The 20,899-nt window shown below is 41.1% G+C and overlaps 1 protein-coding gene across 5 annotated transcripts in view; it reads left to right on the plus strand.

Moving 5' to 3' along the window:
* Positions 1 to 20,899, plus strand: part of PPP2R2C (protein phosphatase 2 regulatory subunit Bgamma) — a 271,511-nt gene that overhangs the window by 56,890 nt on the left and 193,722 nt on the right. For 2 of the 5 annotated variants that reach the window (XM_006128215.5, XM_006128214.5), the window contains exon 1: positions 15,483 to 16,037. The exons of the other annotated variants lie outside the window; for them this stretch is intronic. Coding sequence is in view for 1 of the 2 variants with exons in the window: in XM_006128214.5 (XP_006128276.1) it covers positions 15,968 to 16,037 (70 nt within the window). In the remaining variant the exon portion in view is untranslated. Of the gene's footprint in view, positions 1 to 15,482; positions 16,038 to 20,899 lie in introns of those variants that run through there. 5 annotated transcript variants of the gene reach the window in all.

Raw genomic sequence — 20,899 nt, forward strand, 5'->3', positions numbered from 1 at the left:
ACTGCATGCACACTCATAGGTTACTTCCCTCTTTGAATGAAAGTTTCTTTCAGTATTTCCTCTTCCCAAACACTGTATTTTCCACACACTAAATGTCTGTGGATTATTTTCTACCAAGTTTTAATTGCTTTGATCTTCTTGAATTTAATTTTAGTTTGCATTCTACCAGATGAATATCATCTTTCAGATTATAAACAGTCTGGATACAGGAACTGTCATTTCTGTGTGTTAGACACTGTACAAACACAACAGGACCCAATCTATTTTAGGCATGCGGACACTAACATATATATTTAATATTAATTTTGTTTATCAAGGTGACTTGGAGAAATTCTCTTATTAAATTACAGTTGATGTGTGTATATATGGCTTCAAGTGTTTCTATTTGATAGATTGCCTTCCCTATCCTGCCACCTTTGAGTCCTGGAAGTGCTTGATTGAATTGGTTTCCTTCTCTCCCCCCAACTTAAGAGGGAGCTTGCACTAGACCATATCCTGGAATAGTCCCTTGGCTCTGGTACAGGCTTTGTTCTCTGGTCCAGAATAGCTTGGCTCTGTGGCCCTTTAGGTCATGCTGTATATGTGAGAGCTAAGAAGATATAGGGTGGAGTTTCTTGGAGGCTCATCTGTGTATGAGAAGGTTGTAACCAGTCAGACATGACCCCCCTCCTTCCTCTTCACTGGTATCTAGCTGACCAGACATACTCCTCTGCTCATGTCAGGCAGCGCTGTGCACATGCATTCGGCCTGATGTACTATGTATGTGAGACAGCACCCAAGTGCTTTATGAAATATTCATTGAATGGCAGTACAAAGTATCAAAAGTAATCCAAGCTGAATTAAATTTTAAGACCAAAATAGGAATTTTTTTTGAGCATTCGGAGCAGTAACAACAAATAATCCACCAAGGAGGAAAAGGGGAGAAGTTATTTATTTTCTACAGACTGAACCTTCAAAATCTGGGATTCTTTGGTCTAGACTGGCAACATCCGTGGACTGGCAGAGCCACGGATGTTGCTGGATGAAAGAGTCCCAGAGGCAGTAGTGGGAGCCAGTCAGAAAATGCAGGGCTGGGGAGCCGTGGCTGGGCCAGCAGTGGCAGGGCCAGGTGGCAGCTTGGGTAGCCCTGGCCCAGCTGGGAAACCCCTGGCGTCAGCAGGGCCAGGCAGCAGTGAGGAGCCCAGCCCTGGCCAGAGAACTCTGTTATCAATGGGGCCATGTGGTGAACAGGGAGCTCCTGCCCCACCTGGGGAACTCCCTGCAGTATCAGGGCCCTGTGGAACCCCTGGCTGGAGAAGGACTGGCCCTAGTACTGGGGCCAGTGGTGGCCGGGTGGCCCCAGCCAGGGAACCCTGGAAATACCATGCAGCAGCCAGCCAGGTGGCCCTGCCAAGGAACTTCCTGGCATTATCTAGGCCATGCGGGGCTGGGAAACTTTTGGCACCAAGGGGGCCCGGCGGCCAGGGATCCCCAGCCGGGGAATTCAGAGAATCCATAGTGGCAGTGGGGCTGGGTGGCTATGGCTGGGGAATGCCCCAGTGTGTCGTCTAGGGATGTAAGCGACTAGTGGACTATCCGATAAGCAAATGCTTATCAGATACTCGACTAGTCACTTCCCCTCCCCCCCACACTTGCTGCCTCTGTCAGAGAGAGGCAGCAAAACGGGGTGCAGGATCTGGTGCTGGGTTCCCCCCCAGCACTGTATCTGGGGGCAGCAGTGCAGCGTGGAACTTGTGGCACTTCTGCCTCTGCACTTCTCCTATGTTTCAAAAGGAGAAGCGCTGCGGAGAGCCGGGGTTGAACTGGGGACTCATATATCCCCCCCCCCTCCTCCGCTGGCCCCACACTCCCTGCTTTTGAACTGTACAAGAGTCCTGGGAGGGCTCTTGAATATTTCAACAGCAAAGCGTGCTGGGAGTGTGGGGCCAGTGGAGGCCTCTCAATTGAATCCCCCGCTGGCCCTGCGCTCCCAGTGGTGCTTCCGCCGGCAGGGTTCTTGCTGCATTTCAAAGGCGGAGGCGCTCTTATCGACTTGTAAATTACATCTACTACCCGATTAGTTGATTAATCTAAACTTAACATCCTCAGTGTCATCGGGGCCAGACAGGGCCCAGTGGCAGCGCAGCTGACTGCCTCTGAGAAGGGCTGGCGGTGTCCGGGTGGTTCTGGCCCGAACCTGGGGAACTCTGGCAGCAGCAGGGTGGGAGCCCCAGCTTTGGGAGCCTGAGAGTGGGGCAGTGAGTAGGAGAGTGTTAACCTCTCCTAGACAGCAAACTCCCTGGTTCAGGGCTGCTCAGGTCCTAATGATGCCGGACCGGTGAGGTCCAACCAGGCAGAGGTTGGTTGGTGAAGGTAATGGTGTGGTCCAATCCAAAATGGAGGATCACTGTATAGGATCCAACTGGACTGAAATACTGCTAACATCTCTGGCCAGAGCAGCTGGAGTAATCAATCCTCTCATCTCCACTATGTACAGAAAATGAGGAGAAGAATCAATAAGTAAAGGTTCAGTGTAAACCCTTGACATTTTTATTTTTTTTAACTAACACGGAGCTGCACAACTTGTGTGAGATTTCTTGATGGTAAGAAATAGAAATAGATACTGGTTTGTCCTTCAGAGGCCTAGAGAGCAGTCATAGCAGCAGATATAGGTGAGGTAGGAAGGGAGAGGAATGCGTAACTTCTACTCCTCAGAAAGAGGGAGTGTGTGTGGTGAAAGGAAAGACCAGGAATCAGGGAAGCCAGTAAGGAACGGACCAGGTATCAGGGAAGCCAGTAAGGAGCAAGACACTGTGGGAAGGCAGGCTCTGCCATTGGATGGATGATGCTAGAGCGATCATTTGGAGTCTAAAGAGGGATTATTTGGCAGTGTTAGTGCAGAAGGGGTAAGCCTGCTGGAGCAAGTCCTTTTAATGATTTATCAAGCGTATTCATTTTGCCCCATCAACAAGCCTATACTAGGATCGGCTCACCGGTGTGATGCCTCTTGCTGGTCTCCTTAGGAATTAGCTCTTCCAGCCTTGGAGTACCCGCTGTTGACCAGTGTCTCACCTTGTTACCTATTTTCTGTGCTGCTTCAGGCTCCATGTTCCTTCTGGCTTACAGTGCCCTTTCCTCATGGTACCTCTGCACAGAAATGCTCCCCCACTCTGGGTTCTCCCCTTCCTAGGGAACCCCAGCCCCTTACATTCACCTTCCCTTAATGACCCAGTGCCAGTTGTCATCCAGCCCCTGCCTCAGGGGCAACTGCAGTCTGAACTGGCTGTGCTTCATTGGCAAGGAGATGTGGACCTGCTGTCTTGTCCTGCCCTAGCTGTTTCCCTGCATCCCTAGTATCCTTCAGGCCCCTGCATCAGGCCTGTGGCCAGGATGTTGGGTCAGGCCGGAGGTTCCCCAGCCCTGCCTGCCCTTCCCCAGTTCTGATTTGCCTGGAATACTTTCTGTAGCCTCCCAGGCAGCCAAGTCCTTCCTGCTCAACAGCTGAAACAAGAATGTGTTCCCCTCAGCACTAGCAGCTTTCTATAGAGCCCAGCCTGGCCTTAACTGGCTGATAGCTCCCCACCCTAATTGCCCAGGTTTATGCAAGTGTCCTCTGGTTGGTCAGTAACCCTCTCCCAGCTGAAGTGGGCTACAGAACCACTACAAAGCCACAATCTGGACCTCAACTCTATATTGCACCTTCAATGCCAAGACTTGTCTTTGCAAGGAAAACTTTATTTATTGTTTTGAATTCCAAACTTTCTTGGGATTGTTTTGCAGGCTGAATCCTCCTCCTTTTAACCAAGCAGCACATGTTGCTGTCAAGGCCCATTCCAGGTGTCCCCACTGTACTTTTTAAGGGACAACTCTTATTTCGTTCATTCTGTGATTTATATTGCTATTAACAAAAACAACAGCTACAAACAATACAAATTAAGTAATGAAATATTCAAACAAAATTATTTCCAAATCTAACCTATGTGAACCCATTTCTAAAACTTTCTGTTCTAGGCATCTCATGCTGGCTCATTTTAGGGCCTTGGTTTGTTTGCTGAGACTCTTAAACAAAGCTGCCAACAGAAGTGGATATTTTTCTAATGTGGATGCCCTGCTCTATGTAGAGGGCAATGAAACTGAATGGGTGAATAGCTTTATTTATCTGCCTAGCTGGCTGACAGGAGGATGTTGAGGAAGTCATCACATCAGATGAGTTTTGCATCAGTGGCATTTCAGCAACTTTAAAGGCTTCTGTTTGGGTGGCAGGATGTCTGTATGACAGTCTAAGTTACGCCTGTTCAGTGCAGTAGTGATGACAGCCCTATTACACGGAGCAGAAATGTAGCTGTTGAAAATGCTTGAGGTGAAGAAACAAAATGGTTTTCGGGGTAACAAGTTAGTGTATTCTTAGCAACCGTTCTTTTGTCACAAATGAGCAGATACTTAGATGACTGCATCAATTTGCAACCTTGTACCGATTGAGAACAAGATGATTTGCAGTGCCAGGGTAATGTGCAGTGTGCAGAAAGTGCACTTCCTTGCAGAATGTTTTAGAGCTAAGGTTGAAGGAAGTAGAACATGGGTTGACCACAAATGAGGCTGGAAGACTTAACAGTCCTAAATCCTCCCAAGATGACTGTTGCCAAAGAAAAAAGGTCTGCAAGAAGATTTGTCTACACAGTACTGTTATTTCTGAATAACTGACATTATTCTGAAATAACATAGTCCGTGTCTACACTACAAGCAGTTACTTTGATATAATGTCGAGCTGGAGGACTTCTTACTTGGAGGGATAGTGCTCTTTCTCAGATTTCCTGCTGTGTAGACAGTGCCGAAAGCCAAAATAAGCTATTTCGACTTAAGCTACGCAAGTGACATAGCTCAAGTGGTATAGCTTATTCCGGCTTTAGCCCTGCTGTGTAGACATGCCCCGAGAGACCATTTGAGATAGAAGCCCATTCTGTGCCTCAGCTACTTTGTGGTCACGTGAATCTGCTTCTGAGACTCATGTCAAGTAGGGATGAGATTTAGATCAACAACTCATCAGTTAGGGAGCACTGGATGATCCTCTAATTATGGCTTTCTGATCAGGGCTGAACTCCAACTATTGATGTAGTGGGTTGCAGTTTATGCTTGTTGTCAGCCTACTTCATAGTGAATGGGTTCCCAGAATAACTTAGAATGAAACTAAAATAACTTTCTTATTGGCCCCTATAAAACTTTCAGGTGGTATTGATTTTTCTGACACAATCACCGTATGCCAGATTCATACTGAGGGGTAAAGGACTCCCCAGCTGTTGTAGCTATTAATTGTGGCCTTGGGAATCCCTCAATTATTGTGATTTTTCTATTTGTTACTAATGTAAATAGTAACGAATAGAAATGTGTGGTAAGAGTTTATTTTCAGGTTGCAGCCATAGTTGATAGCATGAGGAGAACATCCTTAACTTTTTCTGTGAGAATTTCAAATTGTACATGTTAAGCTTCCCCAGCTTGTTAGGCTCTACAGTAATGTCTTTTAATTTTAGACATTCCTGATACTCCATCTGAATGAAAAAGAAAAGTAGGATGTATAATGAAGCATGAAAAAGTTTGGTGTTTGCCATTACTAATTAGAAATGCTATGGAGAAATAATAATATTGATACATAAATTATCCTTCTCTCCATTTCAGAATCATAGTCAACTTATTTCTTATTGCTGACCCTTTTTTATGATCCTCGTTATTTTTTACTTCAGTACATTTTTGGAAGTCAATAATTGTTTTTCTTTCAAAGCCAACCTATTAAAGAAAAAAGGAGAAATGGCATGGCACTACTGTGTGTTATAAGGATGGCTATAATTTTTTCCACCAGCATCTGCATACCAAAAGCCACACCACAAGAAAATGAAGAACCATTTGCAAGCATATAGTAGTCTGTATTATTCTTAATTTTAATAACTCTCTTTTAGGCATTTGTGACACATCCACTAGAGTAGCAAAATGATTAGATCAATTCTTCCACATACCAAGCATCTAATACAACATACATGAAGACTTCAGAATTTAGTGATACAAGAGAGAAACATTTATTTTCACTTTTGCTTCAATTATCTATATGATGAACTTCGATAGGAGTAAAGTGAACAAAAGGATATCCACAGCAAGACGCACAACCCTGAAGAAGTCTCCTCTACAAAAAACTGAGTGAGGCTGAAGGTGAAGTTGGGGACTAGCTGTTCCTCACAGTATGATCCCTTGTTGCTTTATCCATTTAAATCAGAGATGCAGTCTCTAATCTCCAGAAGATCTGAATAGGGTAATATATAACTGTGCAGTACAACCTCATGCATCTGATATTATTCAGGACAAAAAAGTCTGAATCAATAGCTATTGGCCTAAATTTGGGAGTTATCTGGTAAGTAATTTACATCCAACTGCATAAGCTCAGTGTGGATAAAGGGAAAGAGCATCTGGTTCTTAAATATCTCAGTTAAATCTGGGAAAGAATAAATTAAAAGGGGTTGGGTAAATATTTTTACTGTGTTTTTGTAACTGTGGCACTAATTGTATATGTTGTCCTACTTTGTTGCAAGGTGTGAAGAAAAGCTGATGCTTTGAACTCTGAGGCTTTTTGCAATTGTTAAGTATATTAGTTAAGGGGTACTGTGACGAACACGATTTAAAATCTTGTAGTGATGGATACATATTTGAAAAATTAAGATATTTAGAAATGTTTTGCTTTTGTTAAAATTTGCATAGTTTCCAAATAACTATTTTTATTCAACAGGTTGCTTTGCACTGCTCATTGTTCTTAACTTTGAGGAACAGATGTGTTGCTAAATCCAAATGAACTTTGAAAATGTGAGGGGAATTGTATGCCTGTGGCTTTGTAAATTGAACTAAGGTGTTCATATGGAAGAAGTAATTTGTATGTTAAGATTGTCATCCCAAAGAGAATATTTAGGATCCAGATGCTTTTTCCTGTGACTGAAATGAAAGTTTAATTGCTCTAATGATGATCAGATTGGGAAATTTGGAGTCCTCTAATGAAACAGAACGTGGGGAACAGATGATGAATTATTTCAGATGTTTGCAGTTTAAATCTTTGAAGGCCATATTCTGAGAGCAGTTTCTAATAAAACTCCTGTTCATGTCCATGTGGCATTTATGTACATGGCATTGTGATAATATTTGGTCCTCTGTGAATAGTCCATTTAGATAGAAAGTATCTACAAGAAGGGTACAGCCCTATTTATATTCAGGGTCATATGTCTAGCTCACTCCCAACCTTAACTTCCTTGCTGGGCTCTCTTGCTACAGGGCATGTCTGGTGGAAATGCCATGATACAGCTGACTTCCTTCACTACAATTCATTTTTTCCTTCTTCAGTTCTGTCCTCTTCTTAGCTAAACAGCTCTGTTTCTGCTACTTAATTGAATTCTACATTCTCAGTCCCTGCAGTCTTTTCAGCATGTTTGATTCACTCCTCAAGCTCTTCCCGTCTCTTGTCTTTCTCTGCACAGGATCTAGCTGATTTGTTCCAAAAGAAAATTGACAAAATACAGCATGATTTCCCCCCTCCACTCTGTTTGCCTTCCCTTCTCTTCTAACAACTTTCTCCTCCTTCTTCCCTGTCACAGTTGCAGAGTTTTCTCTGTCCCCTCCACTTGCCTCAGGGAAACTATTCCATCCAACAAGATCCAGGATTGGAATTTGAAGCTAGAGAAATTCATTCTGAAAATAAGGTGCATGTTTTTACAGTAAGGGTAATAAACTAATGAAACAATTTACTGTACCAAGTATTGTGGTGGATTCTCCAACACTTGCAGTATCTAAATCAAGGTTGGATATTTTTCGAAACGATTTGCTCTAGTTCAAACACAAATTGTTTTGAGGAAGTTCTGTGGCCTATTGAAGATGCCAGACTAGTTTCTTTTTGTTTTAGAATCTCTGAATGGATCTATTGCATCAAACATAAGTTATCTGCCTTCAGCTTCTAGGCTCATCAGAAGCCTGCCCCAACTGATTTGTCATCTATATTCACTATCAAGTTGTTGATTCCTGCCTCCAGTCGAACCATGATGCCATCCTGCATCACCCATTTTTAATATTTTCAAACAATAATTTCTTGTTTTCTCTTATGTCGCCTGCTCCTTGTAAACATCCATAAAGCTACCTCTGTATCTTTCTTCCAACCCTCTTTAAAATTCTCCTTTGCCTACAAAACACTTTGACAACAGATAGGCTGCTGGTGTGCTGGAATAACTCTTTCATATTGATCAATATTGGCTGTTTCCTTGTATTCCCCATCTGCCCCCCCCCCCCTCTTTAGTTTGTAAGTTTTTTGTGGGCAAGGAGCATTATTTTTCTTCTATGTTTTTACAGTGCCTAGTACAAAGAGGGTCTGACCATAACTAGGGTTTGTTGGAAAAGTCCACGAAATATCCAATACAAATATTAATAGACATATTTTATTTATGACTGCCCAGTAGAAATTTTGTCACATATCTTATGTCTAGTTCATATGATACAGACTGTCAATGGGTTTTTGTCCCATTTTAAATTGTTTAGCTGTTTGTTAGCAAACTTCTGTTGTCATATATTTGACAGAGACTACAAACTTAGGGTAGAATTCTGCTCAGTTTCCTCATGTACGTAGACTCTCTGAAGTCAATCGGAATACTCCATGCTTGTAAAGTAAGATGGATCTAGCTCATAGTCCTGTGAGTACTGTTTTATAGGACCAAACTATTGTGTGATTAATTGATATCTTTCATGTTACACCATTGTTCCTGATGAGACTGGTAATTAAAAACTGTAAGCTTTAACTGACCAGGATATAATACCTCAGGATGTTGCATGCACAATGCTCAAATTCCAGTGGTGAGGAGAGAACTAAGATATCTAAGGACCAGTTTTTTTTATTGTAGGTTACAGTAAAATGTCCTAGAAGAATGGAAGGACCTTTAGTCTAATTGAAATATATCTGATGTAGTAGGGGAAGAACTCACTATGATAAGCTAATGTGGACATTTTAAAACCTGCCTATGGGTGCCAGATAAAAATGATAGTCAACTCTCACCTAGAGGACAGGCTGAAAAAGTTTAAATGGAACAGCACTCTCTTCACTCTCCAGCTATAGAAACCAGGACCATCTGAGTTACAAAAGATCAGAGGGAGTTATGAAGAGAATGGTCTGTAAACTTTTCAAAAATAATTTTTATCTTGTTTTTTGACTTTTTCATATTTCAAAAATAATTTTAGCTAGTTTTCAGTAGTGCATTTTGTTTATATTTTCCATGTTTGTTTCCTGTATGTTCATGGACATGGATATAAATCCTTTATTTATGTGCCTCTTTAACTATGTTGTTTAAGGGTGTTCACTCGGCAGATTCCAACAGGTGTCTGTTTTGAGCATGATTTGTTTGCTTCTGGTTAATTAGGTAAACAGAAAAACATATTAATATTACCTATCTAGGGTAAAGTTCTAGCCCAATATAAGTCAATGGCAAATCTCTCATTGACTTTCATATGCCAGAATTTACATCCAAGTGTCTATTAATGGTGATGGGATGATCCTCTTGTTTAAGATATACGAACTATGGGAGTTCAAATAATCAAAGTATAACCTTAAATGTCTTTTTAAAAACGTATTGCACCATAACAGCAGTGGGATGGACATGAACTGACAAGGTGAGACCTTGGTAGCAATCAAAGTAAACTAATGTTGGGGAAAATTATTCCAGCTCCCTTTGTTCAAATAAGAACATAAGAACGGCCATACTGGGTCAGACCAAAGGTTGATCTAGCCCAGTGTCCTGTCTGCCGACAGTGGCCAATACCAGATGTCCCAGAGGGAGGAATCACAACAGGTAATCCTCATGTGAGCCCTCCCCTGTCATCCACCTCTAGAGAAACAGAGGCTAGGGGTATGATTCTTACCCATCCTGGTTAATAGCTATTGATGGACCTAACTTCCGTGAATCCAGCTCTTTTTTGAACCCTGTTAAAGTCCTACAACATCCTCTGGCAAGGAGTTCCACAGGTTGACTGTGCACTGAGTAAAGAAAAACTTCCTTTTGCTTGTTTTAAACCTGCTTCCTATTAATTTAATTTGGTGACACCTAGTTCTTTTATTATGGGAATAAGTAAATAACTTTTCCTTATTCACTTTTTCCGTACCAGTCATGATTTTATAGACCTCTATCACATCCCTCCCTCTTAGTCTCCTCTTTTCTAAGCTGAAAAGTCCAAGTCTTTTTAATCTCTCTTCATATGGGACACGTTCCAAACCCCTGATCATTTCTATTGTCCTTCTCTGAACCTTTTCCAATGCCAATGTATCTTTTTTTGAGATGAGGCGACCACATCTGTATGCAGTATTCAAGATGTGGGCATACCATGGTTTTATATAGGAGAATTTCATATAAAACAAGCGTCATTAGTTGCACAGTCTACTTTCTTAATTTAATGGAATACTAGGTATAATTTCCATTTTGTTGTATTTATATGATCTGGCATTACTGTATGAATGGAGCGAATATTGTCATTGGTGTTTTGTAGGCATTTGTACCTCCATACAAATATAGAAAATTTAAAATTTCAACTTGATCTGTTTACTGCAATTAGAGGATAATTGTGCTTGTCATTTTTAAAGAGCATTACAAAGAAGAAACTAGCGACTCCTGTGGCAGTTAGATAGAAAGCACCATTATAATTTAACAGGTAAAGAAACAAAGGAAGATTAAGTGATCGGACTCGAGTGACAGTAGGAGACAGTATTAGAACAAAGGTTCTCAAATTGGGGGATGGAATGAAGGTGGGGTTCTCCAGGAGGGTGGTGTCAGGGCTGCTCCCCACTCTGGCACTCTGAGTGCAGAAGGTGGAGGGCTGCAAGAAAAATTCATTGCTTAAAAACACCTTACCTTTATAGGCTCTGCTTACAAAAACTCCCCAGAGTCACAGATTCACTGGCACTGGGAGATGGGCTGCCACCATCAAGCGTACAAGTCCTTCTTTTAAAACCCTGGAAGAATCACATGGACTTCTTCCAGAGGAATACACCAAGCTCTCTTACCACAAGAAATTTGGAAAAAGAAAAGAGTAAATAAATTGCAATCTCTAGTAGCTGACCTCTTAGCCTAGGTAGGCACACACAAAGACCTGTTACCTTTCGGGACATAAGCTAAAAATCATTGCCTTAAAAAAAGGTGATTTTATTAACAAAACAAAAAGATATACTTGATAAAGCATACTTGGTTGCTTAGTGTTACAGAGCAACTGAGAAAAGAGTAGATTAAAACACAGAAAAAAATGGTATCCCTGACACAGCTTAGGTGTAGTGAATGGGAGGGAGGAAGGCACATGGATTTCACACGAAGTTTAACTAAACAACAAAATTAAAAAAATATCCTGATCGTGACTAAACACACGTTTCTCTATCTATTCGCAATCTGTACTTCAAGGCTCAATCCTTTTCCATGTCCAATAATTCTTGTAGGCATGGTAATTCCGTTTGATTACTTCATCATGCTTCCTCCAGCTCCTAACTTAGAACTCACACAAAGAGAGCAGACAGCAGGTATTTATTTACAATTTAAATTTCAGCATTGCATCCCATTGGTTTTTCTGGCTTCCTGCCAACACCCTTAGCTACCTGGGTTTAACCCTTTAGTCACCAAGTGCTGGCCTGCACTTTTCCTGTCCATCACAGGTGGGTACAGAAGGTATTTTGGTGTGCAGGAGAAGCTTTAGCAAACAAACAAAAAAACTTACTGTTCATGTTTTTCCTACAGCAATGCATAATTAGCAATCCTGATTGTTCCAGTCGTGTCAGGTCCTCAGATGGTGCTGTGTATTCTAACAAATTTCTGTTAAGCTTGCATAGTATTACGCAAAGTCGTTGCCATCTATAAGTTAATCCATTTTCTATAGATGGTGGGCCACTTAATTGTAAGAATCAACCACAATCACAGTTTTGCTTTTACTCTAATTACAGTTGATTATTGACGCATTTGTACAACTTCAGGTGAAAAATAAAAAACTGAAAATGATTCAAATGTAGCACCATTGCTGTGCATATTGGTATATGTACTTGTATGGGTTGGATGGAAAGGAAGGCAGAAGCTAGCAGAGACACAAGAGGTGCACAATCAAAGAAGTTTTGGAACTGCTGTATTAGAGGAATTTGATTGCTATTCCTTGTATTATTCTAGGAGAGGCTGCAGTTGCGGTCAGGGAGACTGTTCTATCTTAGAGCTTGACTAGACTACATCCCTCTTTCAAAAGAGGGATGTAAATGAGCCCGATTGAAAGTACAAATGAAGCGGGGATTTAAATATCCCGTGCTTCATTTGGATATTCGTGTCAGATCGCTGTTTTGAAAATGGGCATTTCATTTCGAAAGTGAAACCGCAGTCTAGACGCGGTTCTTTAAAAACAAACAAACAAAAAAAAACAAAAACAAAAAAATCCCCACCCTCTTTTTTTTTTTTTTTTTTGAAAGATCCCGTACTCCTGAAAAAATGAGGAGTACGGGATTTTTGAAAAAAAAAATTTTCCCGGAAGAACTGTGTCTAGACTGCGGTTTCACTTTCGAAATGCCCTATTTCAAAACCGCGATCTGACGTGAATATGCAAATTAAGTGCGGGATATTTAAATCCCCGCTTCATTTGCACTTTCGATCGGGCTCATTTACATCCCTCTTTCGAAAGAGGGATGTAGTCTAGACGAGCCCTTAGATGGTTATATAGCTCTTATTACTGTAGTGTCTGATCACTTTTTAATGGGAAGGGCTGGGAAAGTACTATTATGTCCATTTTACAGATGGGCAGCTGAGTTAAGATGAGATCAAATGACCTTGTTACAAAGTAAAATAGGGAACCTAGTTGAGCAGCAAATCATTTGTCAAATCCTGAGCCAGTATCTTAACGGCTGGACTATTCTTATTTTCTGATGTGCTAGGCACTGTATGGGAACATAGCTGGAGACTCTCAGATTGCTTGAGTCCTACTTCAGTGCTTAAACTACAAGAGGACCCTTTTCTGGCACAGATAGAAAATGCATATTTTATTCAAGTATATTTTTGCTGTTCAAGGTAATTGTTAGACTGTATGGAGGCTAGGTTAGAATTGTTTTCTCTTTGCAAGTTGGTGGTGATGCCTGCATCATTTGTGATGCCATGCTTCAAAGCCCCTTGGCAAATGCCAGCATTTCTGTTAATGTTGTGGTTTTAATTGATGTTTTAGATGCAGACACGGCATTCCTGGAATGGCCATTTTTAGGGTCAGTGTGGTAAATAAAGGGGAAGAGAGTCTTGTGATGGAGCAGTCTACCTCTGAGGGCAGTAGTGTGTAGTGATCTGCCCACCTTCTCCACCTCAAGAGTTTCAAGAGTTTGGAAGGTTCCAGTAGACACACATACTGACCTAAGGGTCCTGGGAATGAATGGTGATTGGCAGGGGTGCTGACAACCTCTGCAGGCCCCTGAGCATGGTGTGTGGGTGGGGAGGAGCTCCGCACTCCTGGAAGTGGTGAGACCTAAGGCAGAAGTGGTGGGACTTGGACAGCCAGCCCTCAGAGCCACCCGGAGCATGGTGCTATCCCCCCACCAGCCCTTAGAGCTGCATGGGGTGCACAGTGCAGTGCTCCAGTGCCTTTTAAAGGGTCTCAAGCTCCAGACACCACTGCAGTAGCATCAGTGACAGAGAGGAGTCCCAGGCCCTTTTGAATCACCGTGCCCTGGGGCAACTGCCTCCTTTCTCTCCTTCCCCTACCTCCTGGTGCTGGGCCTGGTGATTGGGGAAGGAGTCTGGAGACTACCTTTAAGGGCCTGTTACCTGTAGTGAAGGCAGTGCAAGGCTCCCCTCTGACCAAAATGAACTGGGAAAGAGTTGGGAGACAGAGGACTGCATAAAAGCTGCCTCCTATCTCCTAGTAGCTGGACACTGCTGGGGAGGCAGGCTGATTGGAACATGAGCTTGTGATTAATCAGTGATAAGGTGTCTTGGTTTCATTTACTCGCTGTTGAAATCTTTAGAACCTGATTATTAATATTATCTATCCCAGTGATTCCAAATAGTGGCTTATATAGCACTAATCTTTCTGCCTGCTTATATGGCCCTATCAGTATTGTTAGGGGCCCTCACAGACTGCTAGTGAATTTATCCTGTACAACTGCCCTGTTAGGGCTGGTGGTAACTACACGGTGGATCAATGTGGCAGTGATCGATCCATTGACAGTCGATTTATCATGTCTAAATTGATCTCCAAGGGCTCTCCCATCGACTCGAGTAATCTACCAGGATGGGAAGAGTAGTCAGAGTTTATGGGAGAGCATTAGCTACTGACCTTACCACATAGAAGTCACCATGGTAGGTCGACTAACTTCAGCTATGCTATTTGCGTAGATAAGTTGCGTATTTTGGATTGATGGGGAAAAGGGGTAGGGAGGCTTAGTTAGACTAGGCCTTAATTACAAAAGAGGACTTGAGATGCAGAGACCTTACCATGTCACACTAAGCCTGTAGCAGTTCTGGAACTCAGATTTCTTTTAAAGTCCAGTGGCTAAACAATAAGCCTGCCCACTGGAGGGTGGATTTTGTGACTGGTAATCCCTCCTTCTTCCTGGACTCTGGTGCTCAGGCATTTGTTTTATTTAGATCTGTGTATTTACAGTGGTGTTTCAAATACTCGTCTTTTAAAACAAACAAGTATTTAGTATATCTAAGGTCTTGGGCTGGGAACTGGTCAGATTGCCCAAAAGTTTGAAGAATGTGGCTGGCCTGCTCACTTGAAACGGTTCAGCAACATGAATCTCTGTCACTGCATTTGTTTAAATGGCTTTGGCAAAAGGACATTATTTTACATTGCAAATGAATAGCATTTTTTTCAGTGACACTGTGCCTCACTTCCGAAGAGGGTCGTTCTCGGCATTCCTTTCTCAGGCTGGGGGAAAAAATACAGGGGGGGGGGAACAGCAGCATTAAGGAACTCCCTCCATATGTGTAATCCACTAGCATTGCCTGTATTTGCTTCTCCCTACCTGTGCTATCAAGTTGCTAAGAAACCTTCTTGCTTTTTATTGTTTGTATACATTATAATTTGCCTTTTAGTATAGAACTGTGGCAGACAAACTCTGAAATTGGGTCTGTTTCATCTTGTATTTTCCTTAGATTGCCTGATCTTGTAACAGTTATTTTTTCACAGGCAGCTGTTACAGTGGTTCACTGGTGTTTATACATGCTGACACTGAGTCTGAATGATTGTTGCTTTTGCTGATTATGATAGTATTGACCAGTACCAAATCGTACCTTCATGCTGGCGTGGAATATGTCAATGCAAATCTCTTTAAGCAGCCTGAAGTCCCCCCCTTCCATTTAAATTTTTCATTGCCCATCTCTCCAGCAGAAGAGCTGAAATAATTACCTGCAGTCTCATTTTTCACTTTACTACATGCAGATGTTGTGTGGTTGGGTAGTGAGAGGCTGACTGGGAGGGGCCGGCTCTGATGCAGCACAGGCATATGACAGCAGTAGCAGCAGCAGCAACAGCAATCACAGAGCTTCACCAGGCAGCCTTTGCTGCAGTACGCTGATTACCACTTTCTTAGCATCCGGCAAGATTCCACAGCAGCAAGCACTTGGAGCAGACTCTGCATGGGAGCTTGTTTAAGGAGGACGTGACTAAAGAATTGGGTTATCCTTTAACTGCAGGAAAAGTGCTTGTAGCTTCTCTGCACAGTCCCCTCCCCTCCTGTTGTGGGGTGGGTTTTTGTGCATTCTTAATTTATTGGAGTTTTTCTCTTTTTTTTTGCTATTATTAGTACTTATTTATTTTCCACCCCTCCCAAATCTTTGTGGCATCACTAGCTCTCATTATGCTGTGCTCAGTAGCCCAGTCTGTTCTCCGCCTCTGCTAGGCAGTGGCAGCATGGATGGTGCTCTTGTGACGACCTCTGCTGATTCTATCAGTCCACTGCGGATAGGCATGCTGAGTAATCCTGCTGTAAATGGGCGAGGACACGGACACACGAAAAATTAACCACAGCTTTCTCCGAGACCACAACTATGTGACAGAAGGTAACATAAATGTTGTCATTATTCTTTTCCTCTGCTCTTGACTATCTGTGCTTTCTAAGCAAAGGATGTACTGCCATGTTTGAATGCGTGTTTAAATTTGGGGGGGGGGGTAGTAGAAGGTACAGAATCAGTTTGGATTTGTTAAACCCAGCAATTTGTTGTTCTGTCATGATACCACAATATACTGACCCACATGGGTTAGAGAGGGTGTTGTTACACTATGATCGATCTGTGCTAGTGAAGTATGCAACACCTAGCAATGCATGTCTAGCAGATGCCTAGGAAAAGATCAGAAACAAGTGATTGTTTAACAACAACAAAAAGACTTGGTAGCTCAAAACTCAGAAATAATCCCTAATGTGAACTATATTGGCAGTTGAAAAGGTTGTGCATCTAATTTTGACAGTTGTAGTCAGAACATTAAAGGAATTGCTGGGTTATTTGTTTCCTTGAGAACTGTATAAATCTCGAAGCAATATGTATACATAATGTTTGGAATACTAGTGGCTTCCTCCCAGCCCCTATGTACCTGCAAAGGATTAGAGGAAAAGAGAGAACTGCAGTTTGAGCCTTTCAATGGCTGATGGGCTTGTTACATAAAAGAGGAGGCTCCTGCAGGTGACAGATATTTTACACTGACAGCCAACTTACCTTCCAGACAGGTAAATAAATATCTTGGTTCATACGACTGTACAGCTTCATGTTACATTGCTGAAAAGTTGGTTGTAAAAATAGGTTATCATGCCATTGATTGAACAGAAGAAATGTATGCCTATTTATAGGTCATGGACTTGAGAATATGTATTGTGTGTGTGTGTGTGTGTGTGTGTGTAGTTTTAAGTGTTTTGCAACAACATTTTAAGTGTAGCCTTGTGTAATAGAAGCATATTTATCATATTCAATCAATGCAACTTGAGTCTTAATCTCAGGGTTGTGTCGTCATTTGATCTGCGTTCAGTCATCTAATGCTGTCATGCTGCATCCTAAAATTTGATCTGCTGAGATTCGCTTGCTTATTTGTGATATGCATTTTTTCAGGATGCAGAGCACAGCAGGATTATTTATCTGCAGGAGGAATACAAAGCAGATTTTCAAAGACAAAATAATAAAACACTATTGTTTGTTCTTTCTCAGCGGTACCATTGGCCATGAGAATCATTTGATAATCTTGTCTATAGGGTATTTCTTGCTTTGTTGGTTCATGTTTTCCTGAATTCTTCTGTGTGTTTTGGTTCATGTTTTGTAGTTTATAAGATGCTTTGTTTACTTGTTTATCCTTGAGGTGTGATTGTTTAAAATAATATTTGAAAACTTTAACTCCTAAATTTATATCATAGTTACAAAATGCATCACATGACTAGTGCAGTGAATTACATGTTGAGGTTTTTAATGCATGTTTGGTGCAGTTGTGGGCCTCATTGGGATGAAAACTTCGAGAAGACAGAGAACGTTTTTATATGTTCAGTAGTTTTGCTAAGGGCCTTCTGAATTTTGTAAAATACATTTGTATGTTCTAATATGTGGATTTTTTTTGAAAATTGTCATGTTAGCATTGCTATGTGCACTGCTGAATCACTTATTGACTGTGTGTGGCTCACTTTTTAGCTTCAGTTGATGTTTAGAGCAGAAGGTAGTAATGTGCTTCAATCATAGTTGCATGTGGACTGACCTGCCTGAATCCGATCAAAATAATCCTCAAACAAGAATGTCACCTCTCGCTATATTGTCTTTATGATCAGAAATCCTGCTGACATATTTTATTGATTTGAACATGAAGAAGGGGTGAGCAGAGAAATCGTGTATAGGGAAGTGTTTCTTTAGCACCTCTGTCTAGTGTAACACATCTCCAGGAAAAGGTTGAAGTGGGAAAAGTTGACATACAGCTCTTCTCCTTTTCTACATTATCTTATCAACTCCACACCTCAGAGATTATGATATACATTAAAAGACCACATGGCTCATTGGCAGGAAGTAAGGAATAAATCATTGTCCTCTGAAATCCACCAGGCTCTCGAGGAACATCAGTTTTAAAGTCCTATAAATAGAACCACTAGTAATTCTAATATCTCACTAATGTTGCTCTGTTAAAATATAGAAAGGGGTATTATAGTGTTTATATCAAAGATGTTGGTCATTGAAAAAGCTTCCTAAGATAACATTTCTCCTTCATAAAAGTCCCAGGGGAACAACAATCAACACACATTATTCTATCACTCTTCAGGACCACGCATAAATTAACACAGAACATTCAGGCAAAGAAATGAAATTAATACTGAGTATAATTTGGCATGCAATGTTGTTTTGACAAAAACAACTCTTGGGTTTTTTTTAATAAGGTTTTATACATTTATTGTTTATCTACCCATGTTGCCATGAAACTAGATCAAACAGAGGTTTTAAAACCCAGTTAATTTAACATAAAAAAGTCTTGCTTTTTGTTTAGAACATTTTAAAAAATTACCCATTGTTTTGATATATTTGAATCCACATATTTTATTTTTTTCTTCTGTTTTCAGACATTTAAAACTGCTGTAAAAGACTCTCTCAATCTTCACTTCTATGTCTGCCACCCCATACAGCAATCTAAATCCATTTAAAGAAAGAAGATATTTCTGACCTTTTATGCATTTTCCCCTCTCTTCTCCTTAGAGAAAATAAATCAACAACGATCAAGAGGACATCTGAAGTTAACTATGGAATCGTTTCACACCACTCCCTTTACTTCAGTGGACCGATAACAGTACTGATATAAAGCTAAATGACCAAGTGCCATCCAAATTCAGACCTTTTGTATAAAAACTACCTGACAAATTTGGCTCATTCTACTCATGCTATTGAACCTGTTGACTTGAGTGGTACTACTGGTATAAGTAAATCACACAAGATTTGAGCCTTTATTTTTGCCACCTTTAATGCCAAAGTAGATCTTCCAAGCAGCATTATTTATAGCACATTTAATTATCTGGGTTAGTTATGATTTACCTTCATTTTTAGAATATAGGTCATTTTAAAAACTTCGTGTTTGGGTTGTCAAGGTTCTTCTGGAAAGTAGGTTTTAGTTTATGTTAATGGCATTACAGGCAGCATTAACTGGCTATTTTCTCATCTTAGCTCAAATGTCCAGTTGAAACTTAGCACATTGCCTACAAAACTCTGTGGCAAGAGGAGGGAAAAGGTCTGGGGGAAACCTCTCCAAAACGAAGGTTACCTGGAGAATTGGTTCTCAGAAAACTTTTCAGGAAGTTGGTGGTGTTGCCAACCCCAAGAGTTAAATCCATGTGGCAGACCCACAAAAATAATGAGAGTGGCCCGAAAACATAGTTTGTTTGTTTTTAAATGAAAGTTTGAGATTTTTATTTGCCTTCTGGTATTGTTTAACTTGTAGTTATCACATTTTCAAGCTTTTTAATCTCAAAACACATTAACAATAGAATATGTGATCAGCACTTTTGTTTCTCTTTGCCTCTAAATCAGCAGTGGCACTTTCTAATGGTCCCCTTGGAGATCAGTCCCATTTCTGGCAGAAAGAGTCTGCACGGAAAGGTTGGTTGTACTGCATTGTTTGCAGAAGTGGGACTGCACTCTTGACTTAAATATGACCCTACATGTCTTTTTGAAGTCATCATAGTTGCATGGAAAAACTGAGGGCAGAATCTGGCCTTTAACATGCACCTATTTATATAGTCAAATGATAGAGTTCTAGAATTTGTTCCCATATAGTTTAGATTTTATAAAAAGGAGGTCACCATGTTACTGCATTTAAAGAGGTTAATACATCCTTATCTGAAATATGTGAATTATTAGTAATGACATATAGAATATTAGTGGACCATATTTATAACCATTTTAAACAAATATTTAGTGTATGGCATGAAAATGCCCATTTAATGTAAAAGGTTGTACATGTTGGCAACAAGGCAATGGTTTGATAAATATTTTTGGAGGAAAACTGAAGCATGACATGCAAAAAAACAGGATGTTTGTCTTGTCTAGCCCTTACTTTGAGTAGTCAATATCTATTCCTGTTTAATCCCAGGTGGAGGAAATTATCCATCTTCATCTGCCAGGAAGGAATTTATATGTAAGATAGTTATTAATTGCCTTAATACAGAAAAGATTTTCCTTATTTGATGAAGGGATGGTCCCCAGCGAGTCTTCTGCTTATATTTCTATACCTACTGTTGTCAATTGGCTGGTAAGTGAGGCGTTGTATACTGTACCTGCCCTACCAGATAGCAGGCTTTGATTGCACTACCCGGAAAACCCATAGACACTGTTCACTGGCAGAGAAGCTCAGCCAGGTTTATTGCCGATGAAATGTGGTACTGGTACACTTATACATGTGTGCCCATGATAATGGACCCAGCTCTGTCAGCAGTGAACATTCGGCTTACCCCTTGGCTGGACAAAGGATCTCTCTTGTATATGTTGATGTTTACAAGTTATGTATTTACACTCCTGATGTGGTTACCAGTCTTACACATTATACCTGGTTTGAACAAAACATTTCCATCTGTCTTTCTGTCCTCCTACCCTTGTCTATACTTGGGGTCAGTGTATCCTCTCTCAGGATTGTGTTTATGCCATATCTCTATGTTGGAATGTACCTGTCCTAACCTTCTGTGAATTTTATGTGAATACCCTGTACCTAGTACTTCCTAGGTATACCTGTGTTTTGGCCAAGTTCACGTACTGGTTAGTGAACTTGTAAGCAAGCATCTGCTTTATGAAAGGGTCTGACTTATGCTTCTAGTGTGGTCTGACTTTGCTGACTGTGGTTTAAGCCTCAGATCTTACACCAGGTCCAGTGCCCCAGGCTGTCTATATCTATTAAATAGAGGCATGTAGGAATTGCTGTACTG

Source organism: Pelodiscus sinensis, chromosome 4 (assembly GCF_052426305.1).
Source record: "Pelodiscus sinensis isolate ZL-2025 chromosome 4, ASM5242630v1, whole genome shotgun sequence".
In the NCBI taxonomy this organism is placed as follows: Eukaryota; Metazoa; Chordata; order Testudines; family Trionychidae; genus Pelodiscus; species Pelodiscus sinensis.